The sequence below is a fragment of the Centroberyx gerrardi genome, chromosome 8 (genome assembly GCF_048128805.1).
Source record: "Centroberyx gerrardi isolate f3 chromosome 8, fCenGer3.hap1.cur.20231027, whole genome shotgun sequence".
In the NCBI taxonomy this organism is placed as follows: Eukaryota; Metazoa; Chordata; class Actinopteri; order Beryciformes; family Berycidae; genus Centroberyx; species Centroberyx gerrardi.
Genome location: NC_136004.1, coordinates 24,616,841 through 24,643,937, shown reverse-complemented (window position 1 = coordinate 24,643,937; position 27,097 = coordinate 24,616,841). Strand labels below are relative to the sequence as shown.

Below are 27,097 nucleotides of genomic sequence, written 5' to 3'. Positions count from 1 at the left end.
AAACCCAGAAGAACCTGGTCTGACCCAACTGACCTGGGAACAACCAATGGCACAGAAAGCAGTAGCGTCGTTGGATGTGAACACCATGTCAATTCCTTTTTACAGATTTACAGATTATTTCTATAGGCATTTCTGCTTTATTGGACAGTATACAGTGGAGACTGACAGGAGAGATTGGCGAGAAGAGGGGATAACATGGCATGTGGGACGCACCCTAGCCCAACGGAGCCACCTGGATGCCCATCATGTCCATTCTCACCAGCATTATAAGGATCAGACACTAAAGGAATACAGTTTTTGGGAGATTGGCCCATTGGTCAATTTACCTGTTAAGTGATGAGAACATAGACATCAAAATCATCCTTGTGCTGGGGATGCCGCCTTCTTGGACCGAGCCAGTTGGGTGGGATTGACTCTCAGGTTTATCCTTCTAATAGGTGGAGCCGACTAGAGGCTTGATGCTTGTGTTGCATTGCTTCTGTTGACTGCAGGTTCTTGGGACTCCAAAATTTGGCCAGAACAACTTGCAAGACTCATCTGGCTTGCGAGGCTAGCTACATATTAGTAGTATTGAAAATTTGGCTGCAGGCTGCGCTTTTGGAACAAATGACAGAGGCTCCTTCTGTTCCTGTATATTTCTATATATAAATTCTAGCTGTAGTACCTAAGATAAAGGGTTGTAAACTTTTGGAGTCCCGGACTCCCTCCAAATTTGAAAACAGTCTAACCCTGGGACCAAAACTCATGAACACGTAGGAGGAAATGAAGAGTGAATGAACACTCATCTATTTGTGGAGGCGTTTAGGGGGGGACCCACATCGTCTGACAGAGAATTGTAAACCAAATAGCATTTCATAATAAAAGTATGATGATTTCTTCTTGGATATTAATTTGGTAGGTGCAATCTGGTATTTGTGAAACTCATGGCCAGTGGGTGTCATTACCTTTTCATCTCCAAAGCAGAGCAACGAGGAACAAGGCTGCAATATTGAGGCGGGGATGGCGTCTCCTGAATGCATCTCCTTGTTAATTAAGGATTTTAAAAGTTAAAAAAAGGTGGAAACAATACCCTTAATAGTTTTGAAACGCAACTTGGATTGGATGTGACCATTCTGTTGCTTCATCTATCCCAGACTAGGTGGACTTTTACTATGGATCATCATGTTTGGAGTTTGGACAGATCATGCAGACTAGCCAATAATAGCATTTTTTTAAATAATGGTTAATGGCAATTAAAGTACCATTGATGTGTACTAGCTTTAACCTGTCGACTATTAGAACAACTGAATACTTATGACGCAAGCCCATATAAACACACTTTGTTTTTAGGTGAGTGATGTACTCAAACGTCAGTTACCTTAAGAGTGTAACTTCAATTGTGTGTATTCAAAGACAATAGAGGGTGTGTACTCTCAGCTGATTCAAAATGCACTTGTATGGAATTTGTATCTGAAGGCATCAGTGAACTCAATATTTATCTTGTCTTGTTCCAAGCAGGGCTTACCAGCTGTACATTGTTGAAAACAGACAAGCAACATAATGGGAAAAGAAAGCAGTCTACAGTTGAAACACAAGCAGAAAGCAAACTGAGTGAACTGTGACATGTGGCAGTAACGGTGCTGAGGAGTACACAGTCAAATATGTAAGAAAAGACTATTTTTCTAAAATACAAGTACATTATGGAGCCAAAGAATAGCAGACATTTATTTTGTGGAAATTTACTGTTCAGATAAATTGGGTATTATTTACTCTAAATTACCCACAAATCAATGTCACCAACTGATTACATTTTAACCATCTGTATTTGATACATAATGATAAAACAATAAATGTATTTTTAAGACATTATTTAACGAGTGTTTAGTAAATCTTTGCTGTAGCTTAAGCATATACTATCCATTTACTGAGATTTTTCACTTTGTTAGCGTCTTACATTTTTAACATGCCATTACATAGTTGTCATAATACATAAATGTGTTCTTCATCCCCTTCTTCATTGGTGTACTACGGGTGGACAAAGGTATTCAGGGTGTAACCAACTCATTTTCTGAGAGCAGTGGGTCTTTGAAGCTTGACTGATACTGACAGTTTTGGATTAAAGCCACCGGTAGTTTTTTTGTTGCTATTATTCAGTATCTTTAAAAAAATCCCCAAAACAGCTGTACTTGGTGTTTGTTTCCCCAACAATTCTATTCTTGGCAGGGTGGAAAAGCCTCTCAAACAGCATTTACACCATGGGACACTACAACTCCACTACAATTCTTTATAATCAAACAAACTGCATCATATCGGAGGGGGACGACATGACGGGCTGATATCTGATTTTTAATAAAAGGTTAAAGTTGGCTCAATATATTGGCAAACTGATACTACCGTAGAGAATGAGCTTAGACTCATTCACTTGGATTTGAATTATTTGCAGCTTATTGAATTTGCACACCCAGTACTTGGGACTTGGACTAGTAAATAGCCACTTCACACACTCATTGTAAAGATTTAGGAAGATGTTAAGTGATGTTGAAATTTTCTAAATGTGCACACAATTGAATTTTGACTTGTTTCTACATGACAAATGGGAACTTGACTCAACTTGAGACTTGTTCCTTTTGACACATTTTTTTGAGATGATGCCAGATTATTCCTCAATTAGAACTAAACGCTGAAGTGAAGTCCTACTTAAAAGAAACTGAGCATGGAATTCTGTGGTGTTTAAGTTTAATTTATTCAAATCTGGACCTCATTTTCACTGTAAAACTTTTGAAAGAAGCATTTACCCATCAACATGTTCCAACACATGATACACACACACATACACAATGGACAACAGGCAGGCAGAAGGGTCTGGCGCTCCCCACGTCACTGAAGTACAGAAAATATTCAGATAGAAAATTGTCTAAAAACAAGTGGAAAAAGAAAAAAAAACCCCAAAAACTCAAGTCTTGAATAGAAACTCCTAAGTGCCGAAATTGAAATCAACGAGAAAACATAATATTATTGGCACAGCACATGTCAAGAGCAGGCGACATGGATGGAATAAACAGAATAGATGCATCATTATCTTTATGGAATGACTACAGTCACACAGAAGACATACAGTCTCAACGGAGAATGAATAGAATAATCTGAGTGTAGTATTCAATCTCGTTGACATTGCTGAGAAGCACAAGTACCAACAAAAGTTTCCACTGGCTTCTTTTGGCATCCAAGTGGTTATCTCAAGTGGTAACTGAGTATATCCAGTGGCAGCTTAACTTATACAGTATCTTTTATAATATACATAATCTCGAAGGGAAGGCTTAGGCGGCCTCTTAAGGCATTGAAATGTTTTCATGCTGATGCTTTTGTCTGAGAAATTGACATCACCTATCTGTTAGCATTTGGTAGCAATGCCAGTGCAAGTTATTGGGCAATGAAACCATTTCAGTGAAGGTTGCATGTCAATCCATTCACTTCCACATGCTAGTAACAGTAAGAATAAGTAATAACTGTTCAATTTTGAGAGAAATTGTTTCATTCCCGATTCTGTTTTCTCTGAAACAAACACCAGTGTGAACTTTTCAATGTCCAGATATAAGGTCTGTTAAGTGCTCCTGGAAATCCTGAACCTTTCTTTCAACATGCAAGGGAAATATCCCATATCATCTGATCCTGGTACTGAATACAATAAACAACCATCATTGAGATTTGGACCCCTTAAAAGCAGCTTAGCAACATCACCTGACCCCACTGATTTACAATAGCACCAAGATGATCTTAGTGCTGAGATGCACTGGGAAACCAGGTCAAGTCTTCCTTCTTCAATAACAACATACATGATCATTACTATTCACTTAATACCTTCATAAACCACACATAGCATCATTAGTAATACATACACAGGTTATTGGCTACAGACAGGGTAGATACACACTACAAGATGCCATGATCGAGCACCCAGATGGCCAAAGGAGTCAAATTATTAAAGATCCTCTATAACAAGCTCATCAAGCAATTCTCAAATGTTTTCTGAAATTACTCCCACAAAGTGACATACAATTCTCTCCACCAGTGACGACAACCCCAATCAAAACGACTTTCCAGTGTACAGTGGGCAACTCAAGACTTTTGATCTTTTTTATTGTACTCAGCCTAATGATTACTACATACTCCTAACAAATGTGGATTTATCAGAGAACAGGGGATTGAGAGAGAACCTCTGAAAAACCACGATGGGATTTGCATTGATTTCTGCTGTTTGTGTCCAGTTGGGACTGAGTCTTGTAGTGTGAACCTGCCCTCTGTAAGTGTGATAATTTGGTCTGTACAGTACAGTAATCAGTGCAAATGTTAACTCCAATCGTACAGAAAAATGAGACTCACTGAAATACATACACAACCCTCATTAGAATGAACTGCTGGGTAATTCATCAAATAAAACACTAACATTCAAATGCTCACAGTCAGCAGAAAATGACAAGATAAATAAATCAGTTACAGTTTGGAAGGTTTCTCAAACTAGATGGTCAACAACTTGTATAGAATGTAACATTTTAGGCATACAAAAACATACATTTGGCATGCAAGAAAATCCCAGATTGCTTTGGCTATACGGCCAAAAACTAGCTACCTGGGGAGTTAGAGGACAAACCGGCTATATCTGGACTAAATGAGAAAATCTTCTAAATCTTCTAAAATGGAGAGGATTACAGGCAGTCCACCCAAATAAAAACAACCTGCATTCAAATCTCCAAAAACTCCTTTTGTTGCATTTCGTTGACATCTAAAAGTCCTATAATATTGGGTGAAGGAAAAGATGCAAGGCAAGACAAAAGGTCTTATTTCTGACAATCTGAACTCACCATGGAGAAGGCCTGTCATCTAGCAGTGTAGTGTCCTCCAGTGGTCACACTCTGACACACCACAGTCACTGGTAATTACCAAAATATGCTGGTAAACAACCATAGGCTGGAAATTGCCATTTTCAGTAGAAGAAGTGCTACTTCTGCAGTCGTGCTCCATGCCAGTTGATATTTGGCATGCTGACCATCTCACCATGGTGATTTTTTAAGGTCATTATTACATATGTGCAGTTAGTGCTTCATAGTTTTAGAAGAGACAGCAATATGGCGCCCATAACACAAACTGGACAAACTCTGCCCATCAGTGACTCTGGGTTTACACTATAGTACTATATGGTACTCAGAGAAGAGGAACTTTATTACTGCAAATCACTGCGGGGCAAAAAGTGCAGCCTACAGCACACCGGAAACTGTACAATCTACATCTCTGGGGAGTTGGTTAACTCGAATGACAAGGGGTAAAGTTACAGGTAAGTTCTTTGGCCTTAGTATTGTCACGCAGTGTAAAAGCCCTCTGATCATATTATTCCAACCATTACATCTCACTGCCCAGCTAAGCTACCCTGTAACATCACTAACATTCTCACAAGGACTTTAGCGTCCCAAGCTTGTAAAGTAAATCTATTTAACGAGACACTGAAATTAACTACTTTTTTTTTTCTTTTTTTCTTAAATTCACACAGCGTTAGGGTCACTTGTATAAAAACATCTATGTTTATGTTGTCAACACTATCATTACATGGTCCAGATTCTAACAAATCAATTTAAAGGATTAATGTGTTCGAAAACTAGTGCAAGGGGGAATAGATGAAGATATATTTGTGGTGGGCATAATTAAGTGAGTGGAATGAAAAACAAAAACAAACAAACAAAAAAAAAAACCTCACACTAACAGGCCCTGGTTTCAAACTGTCAAAACCCAATCCCATAAAATAGTACATGATGAGAAATGTAAAAAAACATAAACATATATCAATAAAATAAAGGCAGAAGTGATCAATATCAAAATTCCCATCAAAACTAGTTGGCGACAGCCATGCACGCATGTGTTTGTGTTTGAAGCACTATGTCTTGAACAGAATGTTATACTGCAAATATCAGTCAGGCTAGTAGCAAATCTATTAAATTGTTGGCAAAAGCCTTTACGATTTACTAACATAAAACAATTTAACAGAATGTACAACAGCTCTCAATGTGGAGACTTGCAAGCCCAATTCACTCGTGAATTTAAGCCTCATTTTCCACTGCAGGGTCAAGTAGGGCTCGCCAGGACCGGCTCATTGTTGCCATGAGATCAAAGGCACTAGACCTAATTGTTTGGCATAAAAGTAAAGTTGACAAAATGCCCTCATTTACACCCGACATAAAATTCCCAATGCTAAAAGATGTATATTAGTAGGGTGAATTCATGTGTGACGAAAGTGATTTTTCTGTGATCATTGCTGTGGATGGTGCGCATTTACACCTGTGTTTAAATGTGGCTAGTACCCAATCTGAACATAGATACATTTCTCGGAAAGATATGTGACACAGATGACGTCTAAAAAGCCCCTGCTAGCCCTGTTTGACCCTGTAGTGAAACCAGGATAAAGTGGACAGAATTTTCCTCGTAAGCCTACCATGTAAAGGCAGCACAAACCGTACCGTTTACACATGGTCAGACACGACTTAAATTTCGCAATTCCAACATGATGCAAGAACGGAAATGAGTGCTGTAAATTACATAAATGATTTTGATATAGTCGATGTCTCACATCCAATTCCAGATATTTCGTGGTTGTGTCCCTGAGATATTGCTGCCTGTCTGCGTTTTCTCCCAGTCTGATGGTGACTTGACAATATTCAGTGCTTTTCCATTTCACAAGCTTGAAACACACGTACACACACGCTTGCACACTCACTCAAAGTTACACACACATGTGCGCACACATTCATGTACGTCACCCGCATGCATTTGCTCACACTCCCGCACACACACACACAAGAAAAAGAGGTCCTGATATCAACTATTGCTACTATGGAATGGTGATTAAATGACACTGACTAGACTTTTACATGATTTCAACTGTTTGGACGGAAAAATGCAATAAATAAATCTTACCATGAACAATTATCTTGAGCACTCACTGGATTTTAAATACTTAGAAATACGATGTCTGCATCTGTCCCCCGCATCATACACCCAACCCCTGTCCTACTTCAATAGTTTCCAAAAGGGAAAAAAATTGTGGATAAAATTGTTTAAGATTCATAACCCCCAGGTTATTCACAAGGATAAAAACAAACATACATATAGTATGCTTATTCATTAAGCACAAGCCTTGACAACGCTTATCCAAACACCAAAAATTCTAACCCCAACTTTCGAGTTCATCCAAACTAGTACAAGTGTAGTATTGGCTGCATTCCATTTAAGAAAGTGTGGACGTCTCCTTTCTTATTACGTCTTCACAGATGTAGCAAATATGTGAAAAAACAAAAACGTAGGCGCGCTTGATTTATCTAAGCTGCAAGTGAACTGTCCTTGCTTCTGAGGATTTTCAGGTTTATCTGGTAACTGAAATCAAGCGGAACTCAAGCAATTGAAATACTGAAGACTAATTTCAAATCTAGTTTTGCCCCAGATCTGACAGCAGAGGTGTATAAACCCAGTGGTTGTATTGCTGCAGATCTGATGGAGGAAACGACTTTCTGACACCAAACGCAGACGGTTCTATAATATCCCTTCATAGTAGCATCCCTCCCTCCCTCCCTCCCTCCCTCCCCCTTATCCTTACTCCAACCGAAATCTACTGCTCCCCGGTGCGTTCCAGGCTGTCTATGACGCGGCTCAGCCTGATGTTGAGCAGCCTGATCTGAGTGTCCAGGTGGTCGATTTTCTCTTCCAGCGAACCTGCTCCGCCTCCCCGACGCCAGTAGGCTCCCACGGGCCCCGTCATGAAGTACACCGCCATGATGAAGCACAGCGGCAGCACCGCGCGCTCGGGGTCGCCCTCGAACTTCTGCAGGATGTAGAGGCAGGACAGGGCGAAGAGGGCGACGCGCGCCAGCCAGAAGAACCGGCCAAAGACGGCGTGCAGCAGGTAGAAGAAACCCCCCAGGAACAAGGAAAGGAACCAATAGGCCAAGAGCACAGCGGCGACGAGGAGCAGGGCGCGTGCCGGGGAGTTGGTGAGGGAGGTGGGGCTGAAGTAGTGGCTGAGGTTGGAGGCTACAAGGGGAAAAACAGAGAGAGAGAGAAAAGAGATACAGATAGAGAGTGGGGAGGCAGGGAGAGAAGAGGAAAAGATGATTGTTGTTCTACTGAACACTCCTTGCTGCAAGAAATAATCTTTTTCTCATGTGGAACTATACAGCTGAAATGAATTGGTCAACACAGGCAAGCAAAAAATTAAAAACAGATGGGGAAACTGGACCTTCTGTTAAGACTGAATGAGTGTTGTCCAAATACTTGGTTACGTGGTAAAAAACAAAAACAAAAAAGTTACATCATTTGCCTAGAAGCAGTTGGTGTATCTTGCTCAAATCTGGTTTTTACAACCAATGTCACATGTCTCTCTCTCTCTCTCTATTTGTGTCCGTCTGTTTCTCTTCCAACATAAAAAGAAATGGCACAAATCTAATCTTGAAAATACGAAACTTACAATCAATGCCCATCACATCCAGCAGATCGGTCCAGACCTTCCAGATGGTGTCGAGGAAAGAGTCCACTCCATGGACGAACCGCTCCGTTGTCTTAGAGAAGAACTACAGAACAAAAGAGCGGGGGTGACGAGGGGGTTAACATTCACTCTGTATTCTGAACAAGCTAGGTACATGCACATTCATATAAAAGGATCATTCAGAACACTGTAATGGAAACAGAACTTAAGCAGGCAGTGAAAACCCACAGTAAAATGAATAAAGTGTCCTGCCTGACATCAGTGTATGCCAGCTAACTTCATCAGGCTTATGCTGGTTATTTTAAGTCAGATATGTTTCCACATGGCAACTGAAAAGCAATACCTAACTATTCAAAATAACAATGTTATGTTGGTGTGCATGTAACAAAATCCAACATCCAATTGTTTTTTTTTACTTTGGCGACATCTTTGGTGATAAGATGGACAATTAGGCTATTTATAAGCTATTTATAACAGTTCCATCAAAGTAAAGAAACAGTAGATCCGGGCCTGCAAGAGAGGTTTTTTTTTAAAAGGTCTTGATCAGGACCCAAAGCTGGTTCATGGGAAGAGAAAACTGGATGTCCAAAATTATTCTTGAGAAATTGTAGCAGTCTGAAGCTACTGGCTGCTATGTCATGCTGCCTAATTCTTCTTAAGTTGCTGCAATGTAGAATGGACTGCATTAAAAACTGGAGGCTGAAAGGCAGTACCTTAAACACAATTATGTACATTAGGTGACATAATAGCCTACAAAATCAGTTTTGGGTCCACAAGAACTTTTGAAAATATGAGTCTCTTGAAGAAAAAAATAAATAAACTAGATGCTAGATGTAGGCCTATAGCCTATGTCTAAGTGGCCTAACTGCTTAGAAAACCAGATCATAGAAAGGCCTACAGCGATTATCAGAGGCATGATGTGTAACCTCATTTTCATTTTGCTGCAGACAGGAAGCCACTGTGCTTAACAGTTATCAGTACGACTGATTAGAAGAGACCTCACTTTAGCCCTCAGCAGTAGTCTGGTGCCTGCCTGTATATGGATAATTCTATTTCAAAACACTATATATCCATTTATTAAAAGGTCATTACCTGACGTTCACCATTCAATATCACTAAAATACACAGGAAAAAAAGGTAGAGAGTTGTACCTTTTGTCGCTGGGGCTGTACCAGACTTTGTAAGTGGTGTCATTACTATCAATCACATTGTAAGAGTAGGTGTTGTTTTTCTTTTCATCATACGCTGTGATATTGCCTACCGACTTTAATTCCATGTCACTTGGCAGTCAGCATCAGTTGGCTAGCACACTAAGCATTAACAGTTGAGGACTAAGCTACATCTGTGCTGATCAGCCCTTTCACTGCTGAATCTCCCCTTGCAGAGGAGTCAGAGGGAATCTGGTATATAGCTTATTGCATGACACCCCTTCTTTCTCTCACTCTCACACACACACACACTGATTTCACCTGTCACTCCATTGCACTGTAACAGAAAAGCTGAGAGACACAGGAGGTTTATTACAAGGTCTTGTGAAATTCCATGTGAGGACACTTTTAAATACTGGCCATTTTTACATGTTCTCATTCACTGTAAGCCTGCAGTGTGGAGTCAGAAAGTGAATATTCACACATGTACAGTATAGATGTAACTGGAGAGCGCTCTGGCAGCTACATGCAGAGGAAGTAACATCAGGTTTCTAAATGCAGAAGTGCAATCTGACCAACGACAGGATGCAATAGCTACCAATGTGCTTCCTTACCAAGAGGGTGTTTCTAGTAATTTGTGGGTTGAAACCCGACATGAAGAAACAGCTGTTAGTGCCTGGGCCAATGGGGCTATGCCATCTGTGCAGCAGGAGATAACGCTAGGTGACATTAGATAAAGCCAATTGTGCCATGCACTACTTTGCTGCTGACAGGCTGGCTAAAGAGCAGTTGCATTGCATAACAAATAATTGGATTCAAGTCATAATGCATTAAGCACATACTTCATTAGTGTGTTTACAGCAGCGCAACATAACCTGACATCTGCTGTGGTTGGATAAGGTAAGGGCTAATTTTTCAAAATGGCAACCGTTGCCAGGCCGGGGCGCGCTTCTTCCCTGTTCGCCATGCTGCTGCGGGGTAGGAGGCGACTCTAATGAATTTACAAGCTGCTGGACTTGAAACCGGTCTATCACCTTGACGGATACGTGCAGTGCCCTCACCTTGTACAAGCCCCTAATGCTGTCCTCTCCAAAGACATTGCTCAGAGTCTGGTAGATGCCATTCGCCGCCCGTCGGAAGCTGTTCTGGTTGCTGGAGTCCTTCCTGCTCCTGGCCGCTTCGGCTGCACACAGCAGAGAGGCGAAAAGCACCAAGAAAACCACGATAAGCCTGATTCCCTTCATAGCGTCAGAGGCCCCGAGTAGTCAAGGAGAAATGTGTGTCAAAATGGTCCAGTCAAATGCAGATTACAACAGGGGGTTAGCTGCCTAAAAGTGACACCTCGGCGAAGGATGACAGTGGAGCTGGCTGTGATAATGGGGGAGCGCTTGTGCTGCGTTCAAGTGCTGCTCGTAAACCCCTTCTTCCGCGGTCTTAAATTGTAACTACGGCTCGTCGTGCAATCAAGTAGCCCATTTTTGGTCAAAATTAATAACAAAATACACTGTGTAACAAAATTGGTGGTTGCTGCTTTATTTTAGAAATCAAGCGACACTGAGCTACTTTGTGCTGCAGTGGTCATCGAAGATTACGACTTTTCAGCTCTATTTACCACTTTTATTTGGGCCGTTCATATTTGCTCACCTCGTAATTGCGAGTTTTCCGATAACAATGGAAGGCAACAATTTTCTTCATGTTAATTTGAGGCAGGCTAGACGCATCTCAAGCTTACTGCTGCCCTCCAGTGGTAAGTAGGCAGCCTCTCCGCTCTCCCCGATCTCTCTATCATTACAAGAAGTGATTGTAATAAAGGCAAGAAGTCTTGCTTTACACATGGATCTCTGCTCTGTAACACTTAAACAGGGGGCCATTTCAGGGCCAATGCCAGTGCCCAGGGCAAACCTCCTGCTTGTGTGCAGGAAGCTAAACTAAAGAGGCAGGTCACTCATGTTCCAGAGAGACAGTTGTGGCCTTGATGGTTTTCTCCTGAGTTCTCTTTTATTGCATTGTGGGATATTCTTGCAGGAGGAAGTAAACAGGCCAGGATTGCAAATCATGACAAAAAGTGGCACAGTATGGCTAAATGCTGGAACAGTTCTATTTGCTACAGACACAAGCAAACTAGATTGCTGAAAACTGTTTAGACAACTTTATATGTTAATTTCCCACGGTGTGGTTGAGCTACATTTTCCCTATTATCTGTATGGTTAAAATTAAGGATTTCCCTGTGAGGCAGTACATAGGGAGGCAAATTACTGTTTTGTTCACAAATTAAGTTTGAACAAAATGAATACCACAGGAACATTATTACTTCTTAGAAAGGGGTAGACTCAATATAGTTGCATGTCTGTCACGTTTTATTCACCCACTAGATGGTAGGGTTGGACTATGGTTAAAATTTGATGAAACTTCACCATGAAAAAAACTGATGAGATCAAAGATTATGTACAAAGAATTTACAACATTTTGTCCCACACCAATGTCACGAAAAACAACTTAAGTGATCTTATACATATTTTTTTTAGAAGGATAGTACAAATATCACAGCAAAACTATAAGTACAGTAGAGTAGTACCTATAGCAATATTGTAGGAGTTATATGAATATTATAGGCCTATTGATAGGATAGGAGATAAAAACACATCTTATTTTACTCTGTCTTCTGTTTCTTAGGCCATATTGCATTTCCTATTCTTTAATTCTAAGAGCGGAGCGTTACGTGGTATCCAGGCAACGACGCACACAAAATAACATGAGTACAGAAGCACGTCGACAACGAGAGCAGTGAAGGAGTTTTTTTGTATTTTTTTTTTTTTTACCTTGGAGTTGCATAAATGTCTAAAAATGACAGCTATGCGTCGATTCGAGGCCAAACGACGCAGGTATTTGTAAACCTGACGTTTCGTTAAATTATCAGTCTGTCTTTTTTTCTTTTCTTTTTTTTTTAAAGTAACGTAAGGAATAAAACATGTATGGCCGTTCTGCAAGAGTCACCTTCATGACAGCAGGCAGCACCTCGTCCACAGTTGGCCCTGGATCCTACGATGTCACCCACTGCAAGCATACACAGTCAGGTAGGATTTACGATCAGGTTTCAGATGGGAAACTATACGCTAATCCAGTTTCATTTCAAATTGAGAAACCCACCCGTTGGAGACAGGTCAGTTAACTTCGAGTCGTCGTTTTCCCCTCCAAACTGATGTAGGCTAGCTTAAAGTTGTAGCTTTCATTCAGATACTGTCGTGTGAAGGTACAACATAGTATAAGCGGTGGCCATTTTAGTTTTGAGAAAACTCAAGACAACATCAGAATTTTGAAATTTATTTATTGAAATTTATTGAAAATTTTCTGGTACAGGATATAAATCCTTCACACCAGACTCTACAACTCAAAACAAACAACCATACAACAAAAAAATACCACAATATAGTTTTTTTTAAATCACAATAATTTCACAGATAATCACAGATAATCACATAATAATGGTTCTCAAATAGTTCTAACAACACTGTATATTTGAATACAAAACAGTATCTAATGTAATATTTTTTATACAATTATTTAAAACAATTCTATTTCTGAATGTGTGTTTTTCATTTCCCAGATTGCTACGCTCCCTTCCTGTCCCTGGCCAACAGAGAGTCAGTGTTCAACCAGTCTGGGGAGAGCATGGCCATGCCGGGGCCTGGACAGTACGACTGCTCACAAGTCAAGGCAGGTTAAAGCCAGCAAGACCTGACTGGGCACAGGCTGGGTTCGGCTGGGCTAGGGCTAGGGGGGCCTTCTTGATCGCAGTCTCATTCTCTCTCTGTCTCCTCTCCGCTTTGTGTCTCTTTCTCTACCCTCTGTCCCTCCTCCCTCCAGCCATACATTCAGGGCGGCCAGAGTCTTCAGAACCGCTCCAAGCGTTTTGAGGAGGTGCTGTCGACGGTCCCAGGCCCCGGGGCCTACAACGTCCCGCCCGCCTCGGGGAACACGCCGAGGACCACGTCGGCCGACGCGGGACAGGCCGGGAGGAAAACGGTAGGCATACGAGTGAAGCTGTGAGGGCAAGGTAGACGGGAAATTCTACCAGCAGTACTGACTGACAGTCGTTTATTATAGCCCTGTTCCTTCCGGCCCATTATGTTGTCCATATTGACTTCGTGTCAGTTGTCAGTCCCCATCCCTGCTGGATGCAATATAGCTCATCTAAATGACCTCAAATGCTTTTTCCCCATGTATCATCACTCTAAGACAGTCCAAATGTCTCCCTGTGCTGGAGGGAGTTTCCCCTTCCATTGTCCCACAGCTGGTCCCCACCCCAACCTGTCAAAGGCCAGCACCTCCAGTCCTGTCAGCAACACACACACACACACACACACACACACACTCTCTCACCATACTGCCAGTAAGTGGAATAGCTTTCATGTGTTGTTGAGGCTTCATTCCTCATCCCTTCAGCAGATATTCTACCCATCCCTTCGCCACCATTCTCTTGTCTCTTTCCTTCTCCCTCTCTTCCCCCTCTCTCCCTCCATTTCTCTCTTCCTCCCTCCCTTGCTCCATATCTTCCAACCCCCACACACACACTCCCTCCTGGTCCTCTTCTCCTCCCCTCTCTGTCTCTGTCTCTTCCTCCCTCTCACTCTGTGTTGGCTCCAGGCAGCGCTTGGCCGTCTTTTGCCAGGGCATCCCTTCCATCGCAACCCTGACCATCTCTCCCCCACACTCCCCCTTCTTTCTCTCCTTCTCGCTCTACACATTGGCTGCAGGCGGCGCCTAACAGTCTCCGGCTGGTTCGTCAGTCAGATATCCCATCCATTCCTTCCCCGGGCCAGGCCTTTGGCTACGAGGAGGACGCCCAGGGTGTGCTCTGCAAGCAGCAACCCCCATCCAGGGACACCACCCTGGGGCCAGCCTACTACAACCCACTGCTGGTAGGGCAGAACACACACACGCGCACACACACACACACACACAAACGCACACACTCATGTTAAAATGTGAATATACATCCATCAGTGAATGTGAAGTGTTCTTCTGTGCGTCTGTGTACGCACATGTGTGCATTCATTAGTCTGTGTGAGCGTGTGTCTGAGTGTACTTACTCTGCCCGCGAGGCGAGGTCCATTAGCGTTAGGCAGATCTAATGCACCGCTGAACCCCCCCCCCCCCCCCTTCCCCCGCCCCTCCCTTCATTTGGCCCAAAACCCATTTCCATAGCTAATGAATGCAGCTCCACTTTAAAAAGTCACAGCGCACCAATGCTCATCCATTTTACATGCCAACAAAGAGAGCCATTAGTAATTATTCTTCAAGCTATATTACAATATTCACTTAAAATAATGCACACGCCTGCTGGTCTGGCTCTCAATTAAGCCATTTTTCATCTGTTAATGACCAGGGGAAGTCAACAGCGTCCTTGAGTGTTGGCCGAGGTTGTGTCAACACACCGGCGCAGGCACAGAGGAGCGCTGTGATTTAGGGCTATCAACAGTGCATCAATCCACTGCTTTTTTTTTTTCCCCGCCTCAACTTCTGCTGCGCTCCCTTTCAAAGTTCACCCTCTGTTTCTCTCCGTCTGCCTCCCTCTGTCTCCCTCTCTTTCTTTGGCACACTCATTTCTTTAAACTCAAACACTTCCTCCGCCTCTCGCTCTGGCTGAGTTCAAAAGTGTAGAGATGCAGAATTAAGTGGTTGTCTGAGGACGTTACTTCAAAGCGGTCGGGACAACCTCTGAATGATAAGACGTATTTTGGCCAATTGTACGCCACACAGCTATTCATGAAGCTTGGCATCCAATAAACAGTTTAGGTTTCTTTTATTGTCTGAGGCAAGTGGGCAGTCTGCACTAATTCTTTTCCAGTTTCTTAGTTAAAGGAGAGAGACAGGAACACGGGAAAGATAGTATCAGCCAATATCTAGATAAATAAAATCGGTCTTTGAGAACTTCCCCAGTACTAAAATCTAATATTCAATACCAAGAGCAATGTGTAACATGAAAAATCAAAAAGATACAACTACATTTTTTGCATATTTTACACACATAAGAATGTTATTGAGAAAAAATGATTATCTTAATTGTTGGTGTCTTCTAACTGCAAAATAATGGCCTAAGTCTATATTAATGGATTGATTGCTTCTCAGTATTGACTGATAGTTAAAGCTCAGTATACATAATCAGTACTGCGTGTGAGGAAGTAGGATGGAAATGGAGACGTGGGCAAAATTGTCTTCTCTTGCCAGAATTTGAAAAAGGGCTGATGGGGATGTGAGCAGATGGCAGTCATGAAAACCTGCTGGACTAGTTCTTACAGTTCTGACGGTCCATCCTTGGAGGAGTGTCAGCAGAACATTAGGTGGGACTTGAACCCATGCTGTGTTGTATCTATGTTTGTGGAAAGCACACCAGCAATTATAGCCCGAGGGATTCCGCCCAGACACTGACCCCCACCACAAAAACTTTTATTTTTGATGTACTTTTTTTTTTTTTATCCTCATTTAAATAATAAACAGCCTTCCATTCCATTTTATCAAAGCCGAATGAAGATGCTTATACCCGCAAGCTGTGTTTTTGTTTTGCTTTTAAAAGCTCTCTCCTTGACATAAATAGGCAATTTGTGCCTCTGAACTCAATGCCAGCTGCGATACCATCATGGTACTTGTATGTGTGTGTGTGTGTGTGTGTGTGTGTGTGTGCGCGCGATGCCGAACAGTGAATCTTTTTAACTTCTTTCAGCATCTTCGCATCCTTCTTCCCTTTCTTCCTCCTCAAAACTGATTGGATGAGGAGATCACGGGGCAGAACCTCAGATCTCGTCTTCCAATGACGAATGTTGAAGTGGAGATAAGGAGACAGGCGCTGCCAGGAGTGAAAGAGAAACTTTCTGAGACTCCCTACCAGTCCTCCCATAACCTACCTCACAGAGCAGACATAGATAGATGGGTCAAGGGAGAAGCTACAAGAGGAGGAAGAAATTGTAGATGCTTTGAACTTTGATGCAATGTGGGTGGCTTTGGCTGTTTCAGTTTACACAGGTGTTTTTCATTTTTGTGAGACAAGCTGCAGTCTTCTTTTAGCATCTGTCAGAAACTTGGATTCAAGTCGACGGGGAACCAACCTAGTTCTCTTAACATGAAGTGGAAGCTCCTTCAGAAAAGTTCCATGCTTAGCCTTCTTGTGTTTATTTTCAATGTAGTATGTGGAACTAATGGAATGACTATATGGAAAATAATTTGGATTCCTCATTGCTCTTGCATTGATTATAAAGAGTCAGGGATCAATAGGATTGTCCTTTAAAAATCCTGAATCCACAGTTCAAAACTAATCCATTTTGGATTTTCTTTAAATATATCATCATCAGAATAATTCTGATGATGCTTTCTATGAGCTGGACTCTCTATTAGCTCTATTGGCATATTTATTATCTCTCCCTGCTATTTTGATGAGTAACTTACCAGTTTACCAGTAAGATTTGTGCAGCGATTCTTCTTTTTCTTCTTTATTACTAGTTCCCTTGCAATATATTGATGAGAAAATCCTACACGTAGCATCTTTAAAACACGGTTGGCTGCAACTTGCCCCGCTCATTTCCAGATGACGCCTTTCTCAGTGGTTAAGCTACAGGGTGGGCTGGTCCTATCTTAAAGGCCAGAGCCAGAATAAAGCAGGCCATAAAACTCAAACAGATAAGAAAGGACACAGGGTCTCCCCTAGATCTCTGACATACTCTGACATTTGGCTGAACTTCACATTTCTTTCAGCTTCAGCTTCATCAGGCCCGGCCGGGAGAAACCAGATAAGTGTGAATGAGTCAATTCTATTTTCTCTGTCTTTGTTCAACCATTTATCCTCTTGTTATCTTGTTCTCTCTCTCTCTCTCTCTCTCTCTCTCTCTCTCTCTCTCTCTCTCTCTCTCTCTCTCTCTCTCTCTCTCTCTCTCTCTCTCTCTCTCTCTCTCTCATTCTCTCTCCCTCTCCTTTCCTTTTTGCACTCATCCATCCCTCACCTCCATTCTTTTGCGCTCTCTCTCTCTCTCTCTCTCTCTCTCTCTCTCTCTCTCTCTCTCTCTAGCCAGAGCCGACTTCTGCCCAGAAGTATAAAGGGGTCCACTTTGGCAGCATGACGGGGAAGAGAGGCGAGGTGAGGATGGAGGGGGGACCAGGTCCAGGACAGTATCACCCTGAGATGTGAGTATCACATATCGTACAGCAGTATTTTGTGATAGTTCAGTACGATCGGCACATGGTTGACATTCGAACAACCTCTCCGGACAGCGACCTGGCTGAATGTTGAAACTCACCTCAATACTGTCACATTCAAAATGTATCACTGTTAAGTTAAACACTCAAACTGTTTTTCAGACAACTCTTTTATGTCGAATTTCTCAGTATATCGAAATTCAATATATCGCAATACAAAAATGTGACGATACGTATCGCAGGACAGAAAAATGAATCGCAACATTAGCTACATTTTATTCTGCTGTAGTAATCACAAATGAGATTGCTTGCCCATCACAATTTCACAAGCTCTCCATCCAAATTATATTATATATTATATATTATATTATTTGCACTTTGTAGTGACATTTTTAAATTATTGTTTACATTCTAGCAAGGCAATGCCATTGCTAGAAAGATTTGTGGCTCAGAAATAAACAGAATTCTGCACAGTCATACTTTGTCTTCATTGAACTTTTATTTATTACATCGTATCGTGGTTGTATCGAATCGTGAACCCCATATCACTTATCGAATCATATTGTGAGATTAGCATATCGTCCCATCCCTAGTAATTACTGTTGATAATGTAAAATAAAGGCAGTTATTACATTATTGGCCAGAGAGTAGCAGTGTGCTTTCAGGCATGTAGAACTGAGTTTAAAGTGATATTTTACTTCAGTAGAGCATTTTAATGATTTAGGAACTATAGGAGTTCATGAATGGTTAAACACCAATTTTGGCCACTCTGAGGATCTGTGGTCACCATCACACACTTACTTTCATTTTGAACTTCCAATACATATACAAAGGCAAAGCAGACACAGGTAATATTCTGTTCAGGAAGTCATTTCTCCTGTCTGCGAGTATTGATATTGAGAGCTCGGATAAAGAGCCGGAAGGCGGCCGATCTCCAGGGCATCTGATGTTGGAAGTCGACTGCTCCTGAACTCCTGTGTGTACCGAACGGAAAAGCTGTTCTACCAAAGTGAAGTATTGCTTTGTTCCTACAGCCAGTGCGTTGTGTTTGACATCGCTCACATAGCCGTTCTATTGATGGCCGTGGAGGAGGGGCCTTACTAAGCACTTCTAGGTCTGGTGGGCACGCACCCAGCACTGCTGTTGGTGAAGGCATCAACAGCTCAATAGGGAAGGCGTACATACAGTATGCACACTCACATGCACAAAAGCTGCAGGCAGACGTACACACACACACACACACACACACACACACATGCACGTAATAGACACATGATTATTGGAATCATTTAAAAATGATTGATAAGCCAGTCTCCACTCCCCTCACAGTTGCTGACAGAGCCTGCTGTCTTTTAGAGTCCTCCCTTCTCTCCTTCCCTCCTCTTCCCTCCTCCCTCTCTCATCTCTTCCCACTCTCTCCTGTCCTCCACTCCCATCTGTCTTTGCTTTGTTTATCTCTTCCTTTGCCCCATTTTACTCATCTCTCAATGTCTCTCCTTTTCTCTTCACTCCTCCTTCTCCTCTTCACCGCTTTGTTTTTTTTAAAAACTCCACTCATCTCTGTTTGCTGTCTTTATCTCTTCCCTTTCCCGCATTTGTTCGTCTGTCTCTTCCTTTCTTACTGACATTGTCCAAAGGTGAAAGGGCCAGTGGTAGAGGAGAGACACATCCTTTTTGACCGAATATCAATTTCGCATTTCATCCTTTTGTCTCTTTTCCTCTCTCTCTCTCTCTCTCTCTCTCTCTCTCTCTCTCTCTCTCTCTCTCAGTGCCCCAGTGACCCACTATGAAAATGTGAACCTTCGTAAGGAGCAGAGAGGCCGGGCCGAGCTTATCATCCCTCGCTACCATGAACTGGTGCCCAAGCAAGAGGAGAAGAGGGCAAGTGTGTGTGTGTATGTGTGTGTGTGTGTGCGAGTGCGAGTGCGAGTGTGAGTGTGAGGGGGCGTTTGCGTCCAAGTGTTGCTATACATGCTAGTTTTGGAGAAATGAGAACTGTAAGAGATGAGAGCTTTTTGAAAAGTGGACATTTTAGGGTAAGGGTTTGGTATGATGTGTGCGCTCGAGTGTGTTTTTATATGCATACTTTGATATGTGCACATGCATAGTGTGTGCTTGAATGTGTTGTGTGTGTGTGTGTGTGCCCTAACCCTAACCCACACACACGCATGAACCATGTGTTACTATAATTGAAATTGGTTGCTTAGCCAACAGCACATAACTGGGGAGCTATTTAAACATATTTCTTGCTATTTCTTCCTCCCTCATTTTATTCTTATGAAGTCTTACACAGTGTATATTTCCTTGGACAAATTATATATTTCCGCCATACACAACTGCACAAATAGATAGCAGTTCCAGTGACGGAGAGAAAAATTGAATTCTCTCTCCTTTGATTCTGTATCAAGCTCTGCCCCTATAGGGAACACAATCTTACAGTACATGTCCAAGGCCATGCTAGCAGCTAAATGTGAAGGAAGCAGCTCATATCTGTCTACAGTACAATAATCACAAAAAAGAATGGCCTCTTGAGTAATGCTGCTGTACTGACTGATGGTTTTACATAAGTAGTGGAGCGCCGCTATCACACAATTTTGGAGCTGAGAACACGTCATTATGTTTTTTCAGTAACACTACATTTAAAGCACATTGAGAGGCATCATAACCACATTATAATGTAAATAATGAGCTTGTGTGCACTATTCTTACATTACAATTAGTCTTAGATTATGACATGCATTGTCATATAATATGTACCTGGTATTAAGAGATTGTTCTACTGTTGTCCCAGCAGTTATTCAACCCTCTAACCCTCAGGTTTTGACACTGTGCCTGTTTTAGCATGTTATATAATGTTCTTATTATAATGACTATAATGCACTCATAATGTGCTTGTGATGCCTTATAATGCTTCAGGATTCATTAATTTGAATAGTCCAATATTGAGGATAAATAATAATATAGCACCCTAATTTTAGAGTCTGAGAACAGTCAAGGTAAGTACCGTTGGATTTATTCAAGTAGAGTCACATGAAGTTCAATCGATTCAAAATGATATCATGCATCAGTGTATTGTTTCACCCTTAGAGGGCAGTAGAACATAAGCCTTAAATCACAGGCTGGCAACCACGCACACACACACACACACACACACACACAGACATTGAAACATTGGAGCCGCTTGAGTGGATGGGAGTTACTCACCTGCATATGAACTTGAGTGTGCTGGTAGGGTAATGCTATGTGATGCCTTATTTCTCCGGTCGGTGGAGTAGAGTGGGTGAGGCTGAGTTTGAAAAATGCGGGACTGGGTTTCAGCAGGAGGTGGAGAGAGAGGTGAACGTGTCCCCGCTGTCAAGGACTTACGTTCCGACTTTTTTCTTTATTTCATTTGTCCTCTCTTCTGTCGTACATATTGCTCCACCATCTCTCCCCGCTTTTAGGTTTTAGTTTATTTCCTTGTTGGTTTGGTTGTTTGTTGACCAGCTATTGGATTCATGCAGTATGATAATGTTATTATTCTTATCCCATTCAGAGAGAGAGAGAGAGAGAGAGTGAGAGGGAGACAAGACTAGATGCAATAAAATAGGACATAGATGAGCTATTGAATGTCTTGAGATGTGTATATTCAATGTAACAGAATAGAAGACATTTCTGTTGAGAATGGATGTTCAATACTCTTTTGTTAGCATGTTGAATATGAATGACAACTGAGGCAGTAGACTGAAATATCAACAAAACAAATGTTTTCTTTCATACCTTCATTTACCCTGTGACTTTGAACCAACAACTTTGGCTCCCAGGTGTGTGTGTGTGTGTGTGTGTGTGTGTTTGTGCCATGCTGTGGTTGGACCCCCTACCATGCAGGCTGCACTTCCATCCGTCATCATTAGTGTGGGACTTGACACCTCAACCCACACACACACCCACACACACACACACACATGCTGAGCAGATGGGTCATTACCTGCAGTGGGGACACCCAGGACAAACACCTTTACTTCCCAGAGATCAGCCAGACAGTCTAGCCCTAATGGCTCGGGGCTGCTGGTCTCCCATAGAGTTTAAGAGGAGGTGTGTAGGATTTTCCCATTAAATTGGCATTGTGACATGGCAAGGGCAGCATCTTAGCAATACAAACCACCATGTATCCACAAACTCAACAGCAAAAGTGTTGAAAATAGCTCACTGTGATAGAGATGATGGAATTTTAACTGTGGAATTGTATCTTCACCGGTGTGACGCCTGGCATTACAGGACAAAATGCTGCTTTATGTGAGTGAATATTAAGTTCAATGCCAGCTGATCCGTAGAATTTGGGGCATCTCACCCTAACATTACCACGGATGGTGCTGTTATGCTTGCAGTCAACACCTAACAGTTTTAGAAAGCAACAAAAAAGACTTGGCCAAATTCTGTCTATCAGTGGATCTGTAATTATCTGCCTTAAAATTGTAAACGCTCAGACTGTTGGGTCACTGGTTGTTTAATAAGTTCAGTTATCTTTATCATACTTTGCACACCTTGCCATGGTGGAGTGAAACTGTGACCAGGTCTTGCGAGAGTTGCTGATGTGTTCTGACAGCTGATTAAGTGGAATGAGTGAAGCTGTGCAGGAATTTCCTGCTGGATCCAGAGATTTCTGTTAGAGTCCCTGGAAATCCCTTGACTCCCCTAACATTTTCTGGTCTAGGACTACAGACAGAGTATCAGAGCATTTCTGGGGCAGGGAGTTCAAAAAGCAAGAAAAAAGGACAAGAAACTATTTGGGGGGGTGGATGGGGTATTGGGGCATTGTTGTAAGTAGGGCTCTTAGTAGATCTTAGAGGTATCTTCTGAGGTAACAGTGGTTAACCAAAATTGTTAAACAAAAATGCACAAATACTTAACATTTCAAGAGATGTGTAGAGAATGTATCCGAGTTGCTGTCTGGCGCATAGCTGCAAATTATCCAAACAAGTGTTTACTCTCAAGGCCAGGTGTTTTTACATCAGAGAACTGAGCATTTCGCCCTATGAATAGCATTCTCAGTGCAGCTTTACATCAACATGTGTCTGTCTGTGACATTTCAGATTCAGAGGATGAGAAACTCTTATTTCTGGCTAGAGGAGACAGTAGTCAATGTTCATGAATATAGATTGAACTGTCCTAAGGCACGGGAAAGACATATTGAAATGTGCTGAAATTCACTGCTGTTCCCTCTTAAGATCTGGGTGTAACTGCTAACAACCACCACAGAAATGTATGCAGTAAACTGCTGCTGTTTTACTGCAGACCTAGTTAAACCACCTCTGGCCCAACAACTTTGTAGGTCTACCACAAATACAACAATGTCCTGACTCTGCACTAGGGAATGTGTGTGTGTGTGTGTGCGCGTGTGTCTCCCTTCCTCTCACTGTCATTTCTCTGTGTGTGTGTGAGGTCTGATGCTGTTAGCTGGTTTACTAGTTATTTACTCAAGTGAAATAGTTGTAATAGTGCATTTACCTTGAGTTGGCATCTGAGAGGTTTGTTTCCAGACTATGAAAAGAACAGGCAATACTGCACACACACACACACACACACACACACACACGTGGGTAAGCGGTAAGCTCTCTTCCTGTCACTCTCCCTTCTTCTTCAACACTATTGACCTAAATACAGTGTAGGGAAGGAAAATGGCTTTTTTCCAGCTCTCTTTTATGCAAGTGCGTATGTGTGTTTTCACACGTTTGCTTACTCATCTTCTGATATTGCTCCATTTGTCTCTGTTTTGCCCTTCACTAAGTTCATCTTCATAATAGTCTTCCTCTCCTCTCCTCTCCTCCTCCTTCTCCTTTTCCCTTGCCTCCTTATCTTGCCTCCTTAACTCCCTCTCCCTGCTTTCCTCTCGGCCTCTCTTGCCCTTCCTCTCTCTCTATCTCACCCTCACTCTCATTTCCTGTTTTTTATTATTGACATGATTGAAAGAGGACCAATATTACCAAAGCATGTCAGTGCATCTCAGAACAAATATTACCTTCCATTTTACATTATTGTCTCTCTCTTTCCCACCAGGGGGTTCCAGGTCCAGGCCAGTACCACATCAGAAGTCAGTTTGAGAAGCCTGTGAATCCCTTTGGCAACCTGTCCGTCTGCGCTCCCCCCTTCCTCTCTCAGACCGAGGTACAGTGCAAACATACAATTAGACTTGGTTTACAGAACTGCCTGTCTGTGCTCTTTGTGCGGCCTTGTGGGTGAATGAATCAGGTTGGGTAGAGCATGTACTTCACACCTTACACACTGGATGCAGTGATGGGAAATAGAGGGAACTACAAAAGAACAAAGAGAGGAGTGTGTTGTTCTTTTAGTGTTTCTTTTTCCTTCCCATCCTCCAACCAAGCGCTCCTCTGGCCACATGGAGGCCCTGCTGTAGCGGCGCTGGGGTGCGGTTCATGAAAGCTAGCGTGAAGAAAAAACAACAACAACAATAAATGAGTTTTCTATGTTGCTACCGGCCAGTTGGAACCATTCAGTTTCTTAGAGTGCAAAAGTAATTTAACATCTTGTGGTTGTAGGCTGGTAATGACATTACAGATTACAGTCTCGATCCTACCTTTGGGATGGAGACGTCCACGTGCGTAAATATTGATTTAACTGGCTAAGGTAAACAAATTCTAATTCATAAACTGAGTGGAATTGTCCTTTAACGACTCAGCCTTAATACCCTATACGCAGAGTAAGCAGTAGGTCCACGCTGGAAAGATTTTCCAATGATAATCCATGACAGAAAAATATATTCAATTTACAATTTCTCAAAGGAGACGGGATTTCGAAATGGAATATTTAAGATTAACTTACAGATCCAAGAAACTGAGCCAGACTTTGCTTGTTTAATTGATGTGCTGGGAGTGGAAGGCTTCTTTAGATGGGGGTGAAGATGAGTTTATTAAGAGACTCAGAGGAGAGCAGATGAAGGATGTGAAAATGTGTATTTTTACGTCCCAGGAATAGCTGAACTCCTCTGTGGCATTGCCCCACAGACTCACTCCTGTGAAACTGTGTCTGACTGATGTCTTAATTATCACTCTGACACACACGCATGTGAACGTGTATACGCACACACACACACACACACACACCTATACACAGACAAAGGTGCACAGACATCTGTAGATAAACACAGACGCACACAGTCAGACAAATAGGTAAATATGCTAACACGCATACAGAGCAACACATAGACTAACATGGAATATATGCTGTACTTCACACACTTGCACACACACACACACACACACACACACACACTGGTCCCTTCAAATTCTTTCAATAAAGTCTACAACATAAAACTCTTTGGTAGTTCCCTGATGAGAAAGAGTGATGCAAGTTTCCTGGGTGTATGTGATCTGTGTGTGTGTGTGTGTGTGTGTGTCTGTGTGTGTGTGTGTCTGTGTGCGTGGGTGTGTGTCTGTGTGTGTGTCTGTCTGTGTGTGTGTAATAGTTGGCTCTGACCTGATTTCTCTGGCCGCATGCTGTGTTAGTGCGTCGACCCTGTGAAGTCATCGCTGACACCCACTGAGGAACGTCTGTGAGTGTGCGCGCGTGTGTGTGCGTGTGCATGCGTGTGTGTGTGCGCGCACGTGTCACAAGCCATCTCCGCCGCAGAACTAAGAACGACAGTTTTCTTAGATCTTCGTCTCCCTGTGAGGCCAGTGCCATCTGACGCTCCGTATCCTGTGGAGGAATGGAAGGAGGGATGAGGGAAGGAAGGAGGGAGCGAGGGAGGAGGGAGGGAGGGAAGGTGGGGAAGATAAGAGGAACAGCTGGAATCTTCCATTCCTCTCCTCTCCTCCTCTGCCCCGCTTCCCAATTTCCCAGTATCAAAGCATCAATCCGACACTTTGTGAAACTTACACGTCTTTTTTTGCCCTCTCTCCTCCACTCATTCACCATTCCCTTTTTGTTCCCTCCTCCCCCTTTCTCCATCTGCTCCCATTTGTGTTACCTCTCTTCTCGTTGATATCGGGTGAAACTTACAAGCCGCTTTTCCTCTGTTTCCCTCATTTTCCATTCTATTTTTTTTCTCCCCTCCCCTTTCTCCTTCTCTGTTTCCATTTCCTACTCCTTTCCCCTCATCTCTGATTATTTTTTTCTCTCTTCTCCATCTTCTCTGTTCGCATGTTGTTCTCTTTTCCTCTTCATCCTTTATTCCCTTTGGGACTGTCTCCTCCCTTGCTGCTTCACAGCTTTTTACATGATATGATGAAAAAAACATTTCTGTAATTTGGGAGTCAAGTAATATCAACAGCTACAGTGGACACATAAAAAAATACAAAACATCCCCAAACTCAGATTTGGGAATTTTACTTTTACAAAAAAAGTTTCCTTGTGCAAGACACTGTATTCCTACCAGCTGTTCTGTAGCTGAGCCTGCACTCAACACACACAAGAGCAAAAAAGTCATTGGTTAAACGTTTCACAGCTAATTCGAGTAATGGCACATGTCTGTTTAGCTCAGTTTTGTAAGTTTAGTGATAGCTCGGTTAGCAGGTTAAAAGTACAAAGTAAAGTGTTAACCTTAACCTTGTCTTTTATGGATTTAACATTATTATTGGTTGAATATTTCCTTGTGATATGCAGTTCTGACATAACAAAACAGTTATTCTGTTTTATAAAACATGTTTGATATTCATATAGTATATACATTACTGTCATTACTGTCTAGCCACAGTCGCTCTTTGGCACCGGTTGAAATACGGACTTCCGTCATTTGATGTTGGCTAGTGATGAATTGTTAATGGCTGTCAGCTCAGTGCCTTAGTGTGGTGCTTTCCAAGTATTCAGAGTATTTTTTGTCAAACTCTTATGTCATTACTCACGGTTCAACAATTCAGTATGAGCATGACAAATGCAAATTTATGCCATTCAAATACAGTCTCTGCTGGCACTAGTATGTTTCCATAGAAAGTTGGTACACCAACAAAGTAAATTACAACGCTTCATCACAAAATAACTCCTGGAATACAGTGAACATCACAGATTGATGATATATATATAAGAGTATATATTCATATGTAAGAGTATTGTATCGGAGGGTGGAATTTTCCTTCTTCTGCATCATGCCAAATAGTATCACAGGCTGTTATTGTAGTTTTAGTTTCATGGGGAGAATACATGTTTGAGCCAAAGGGGAATATGGGTAAATTTTAGAGAATTTATATTATTCTTGAGGTAATATAACACCATGTAACCTGCACAGGCTCATGTGTTCATTGATTTTTCACACTGAGATCAATATTTACTT

General features: G+C 42.1%; 2 protein-coding genes across 2 annotated transcripts in view; one reads left to right on the top strand and one right to left on the bottom strand.

Annotated features, from left to right (window-relative positions):
- Window positions 1-7,627: 7,627 nt before the first annotated feature.
- On the bottom strand, window positions 7,628-10,981 carry bri3bp (bri3 binding protein). The gene is made up of 3 exons (XM_071920418.2): window positions 10,710-10,981; window positions 8,483-8,585; window positions 7,628-8,049 (listed from the first exon to the last, which is right to left on the bottom strand). Exons 1-3 carry the CDS (start codon window positions 10,890-10,892, stop codon window positions 7,628-7,630), a joined length of 708 nt encoding a protein of 235 aa, XP_071776519.2. The 5' UTR covers window positions 10,893-10,981.
- Window positions 10,982-12,616: 1,635 nt separating this feature from the next.
- The window catches only part of stpg2 (sperm-tail PG-rich repeat containing 2), a 76,630-nt gene continuing 62,149 nt past the window's right edge, over window positions 12,617-27,097 (top strand). The window contains exons 1-7 of the mRNA XM_071920384.2: window positions 12,617-12,722; window positions 13,253-13,362; window positions 13,513-13,671; window positions 14,403-14,567; window positions 17,705-17,820; window positions 19,602-19,713; window positions 23,869-23,976. Of these exons, the coding sequence (XP_071776485.1) occupies window positions 12,617-12,722; window positions 13,253-13,362; window positions 13,513-13,671; window positions 14,403-14,567; window positions 17,705-17,820; window positions 19,602-19,713; window positions 23,869-23,976 (876 nt within the window). The remainder of the gene's footprint in view (window positions 12,723-13,252; window positions 13,363-13,512; window positions 13,672-14,402; window positions 14,568-17,704; window positions 17,821-19,601; window positions 19,714-23,868; window positions 23,977-27,097) is intronic.

Coding starts and splice junctions, on each gene's coding strand:
- bri3bp (XM_071920418.2), bottom strand. CDS start 10,892: ATGAAGGGAATCAGGCTTATCGTGGTTTTCTTGGTGCTTTTCGCCTCT. Junction 8,586..10,709: donor GCATTAGGGGCTTGTACAAG/GTGAGGGCACTG, acceptor TTTGTTCTGTAG/TTCTTCTCTAAGACAACGGA. Junction 8,050..8,482: donor GGATGTGATGGGCATTGATT/GTAAGTTTCGTA, acceptor TTCCCCTTGTAG/CCTCCAACCTCAGCCACTAC.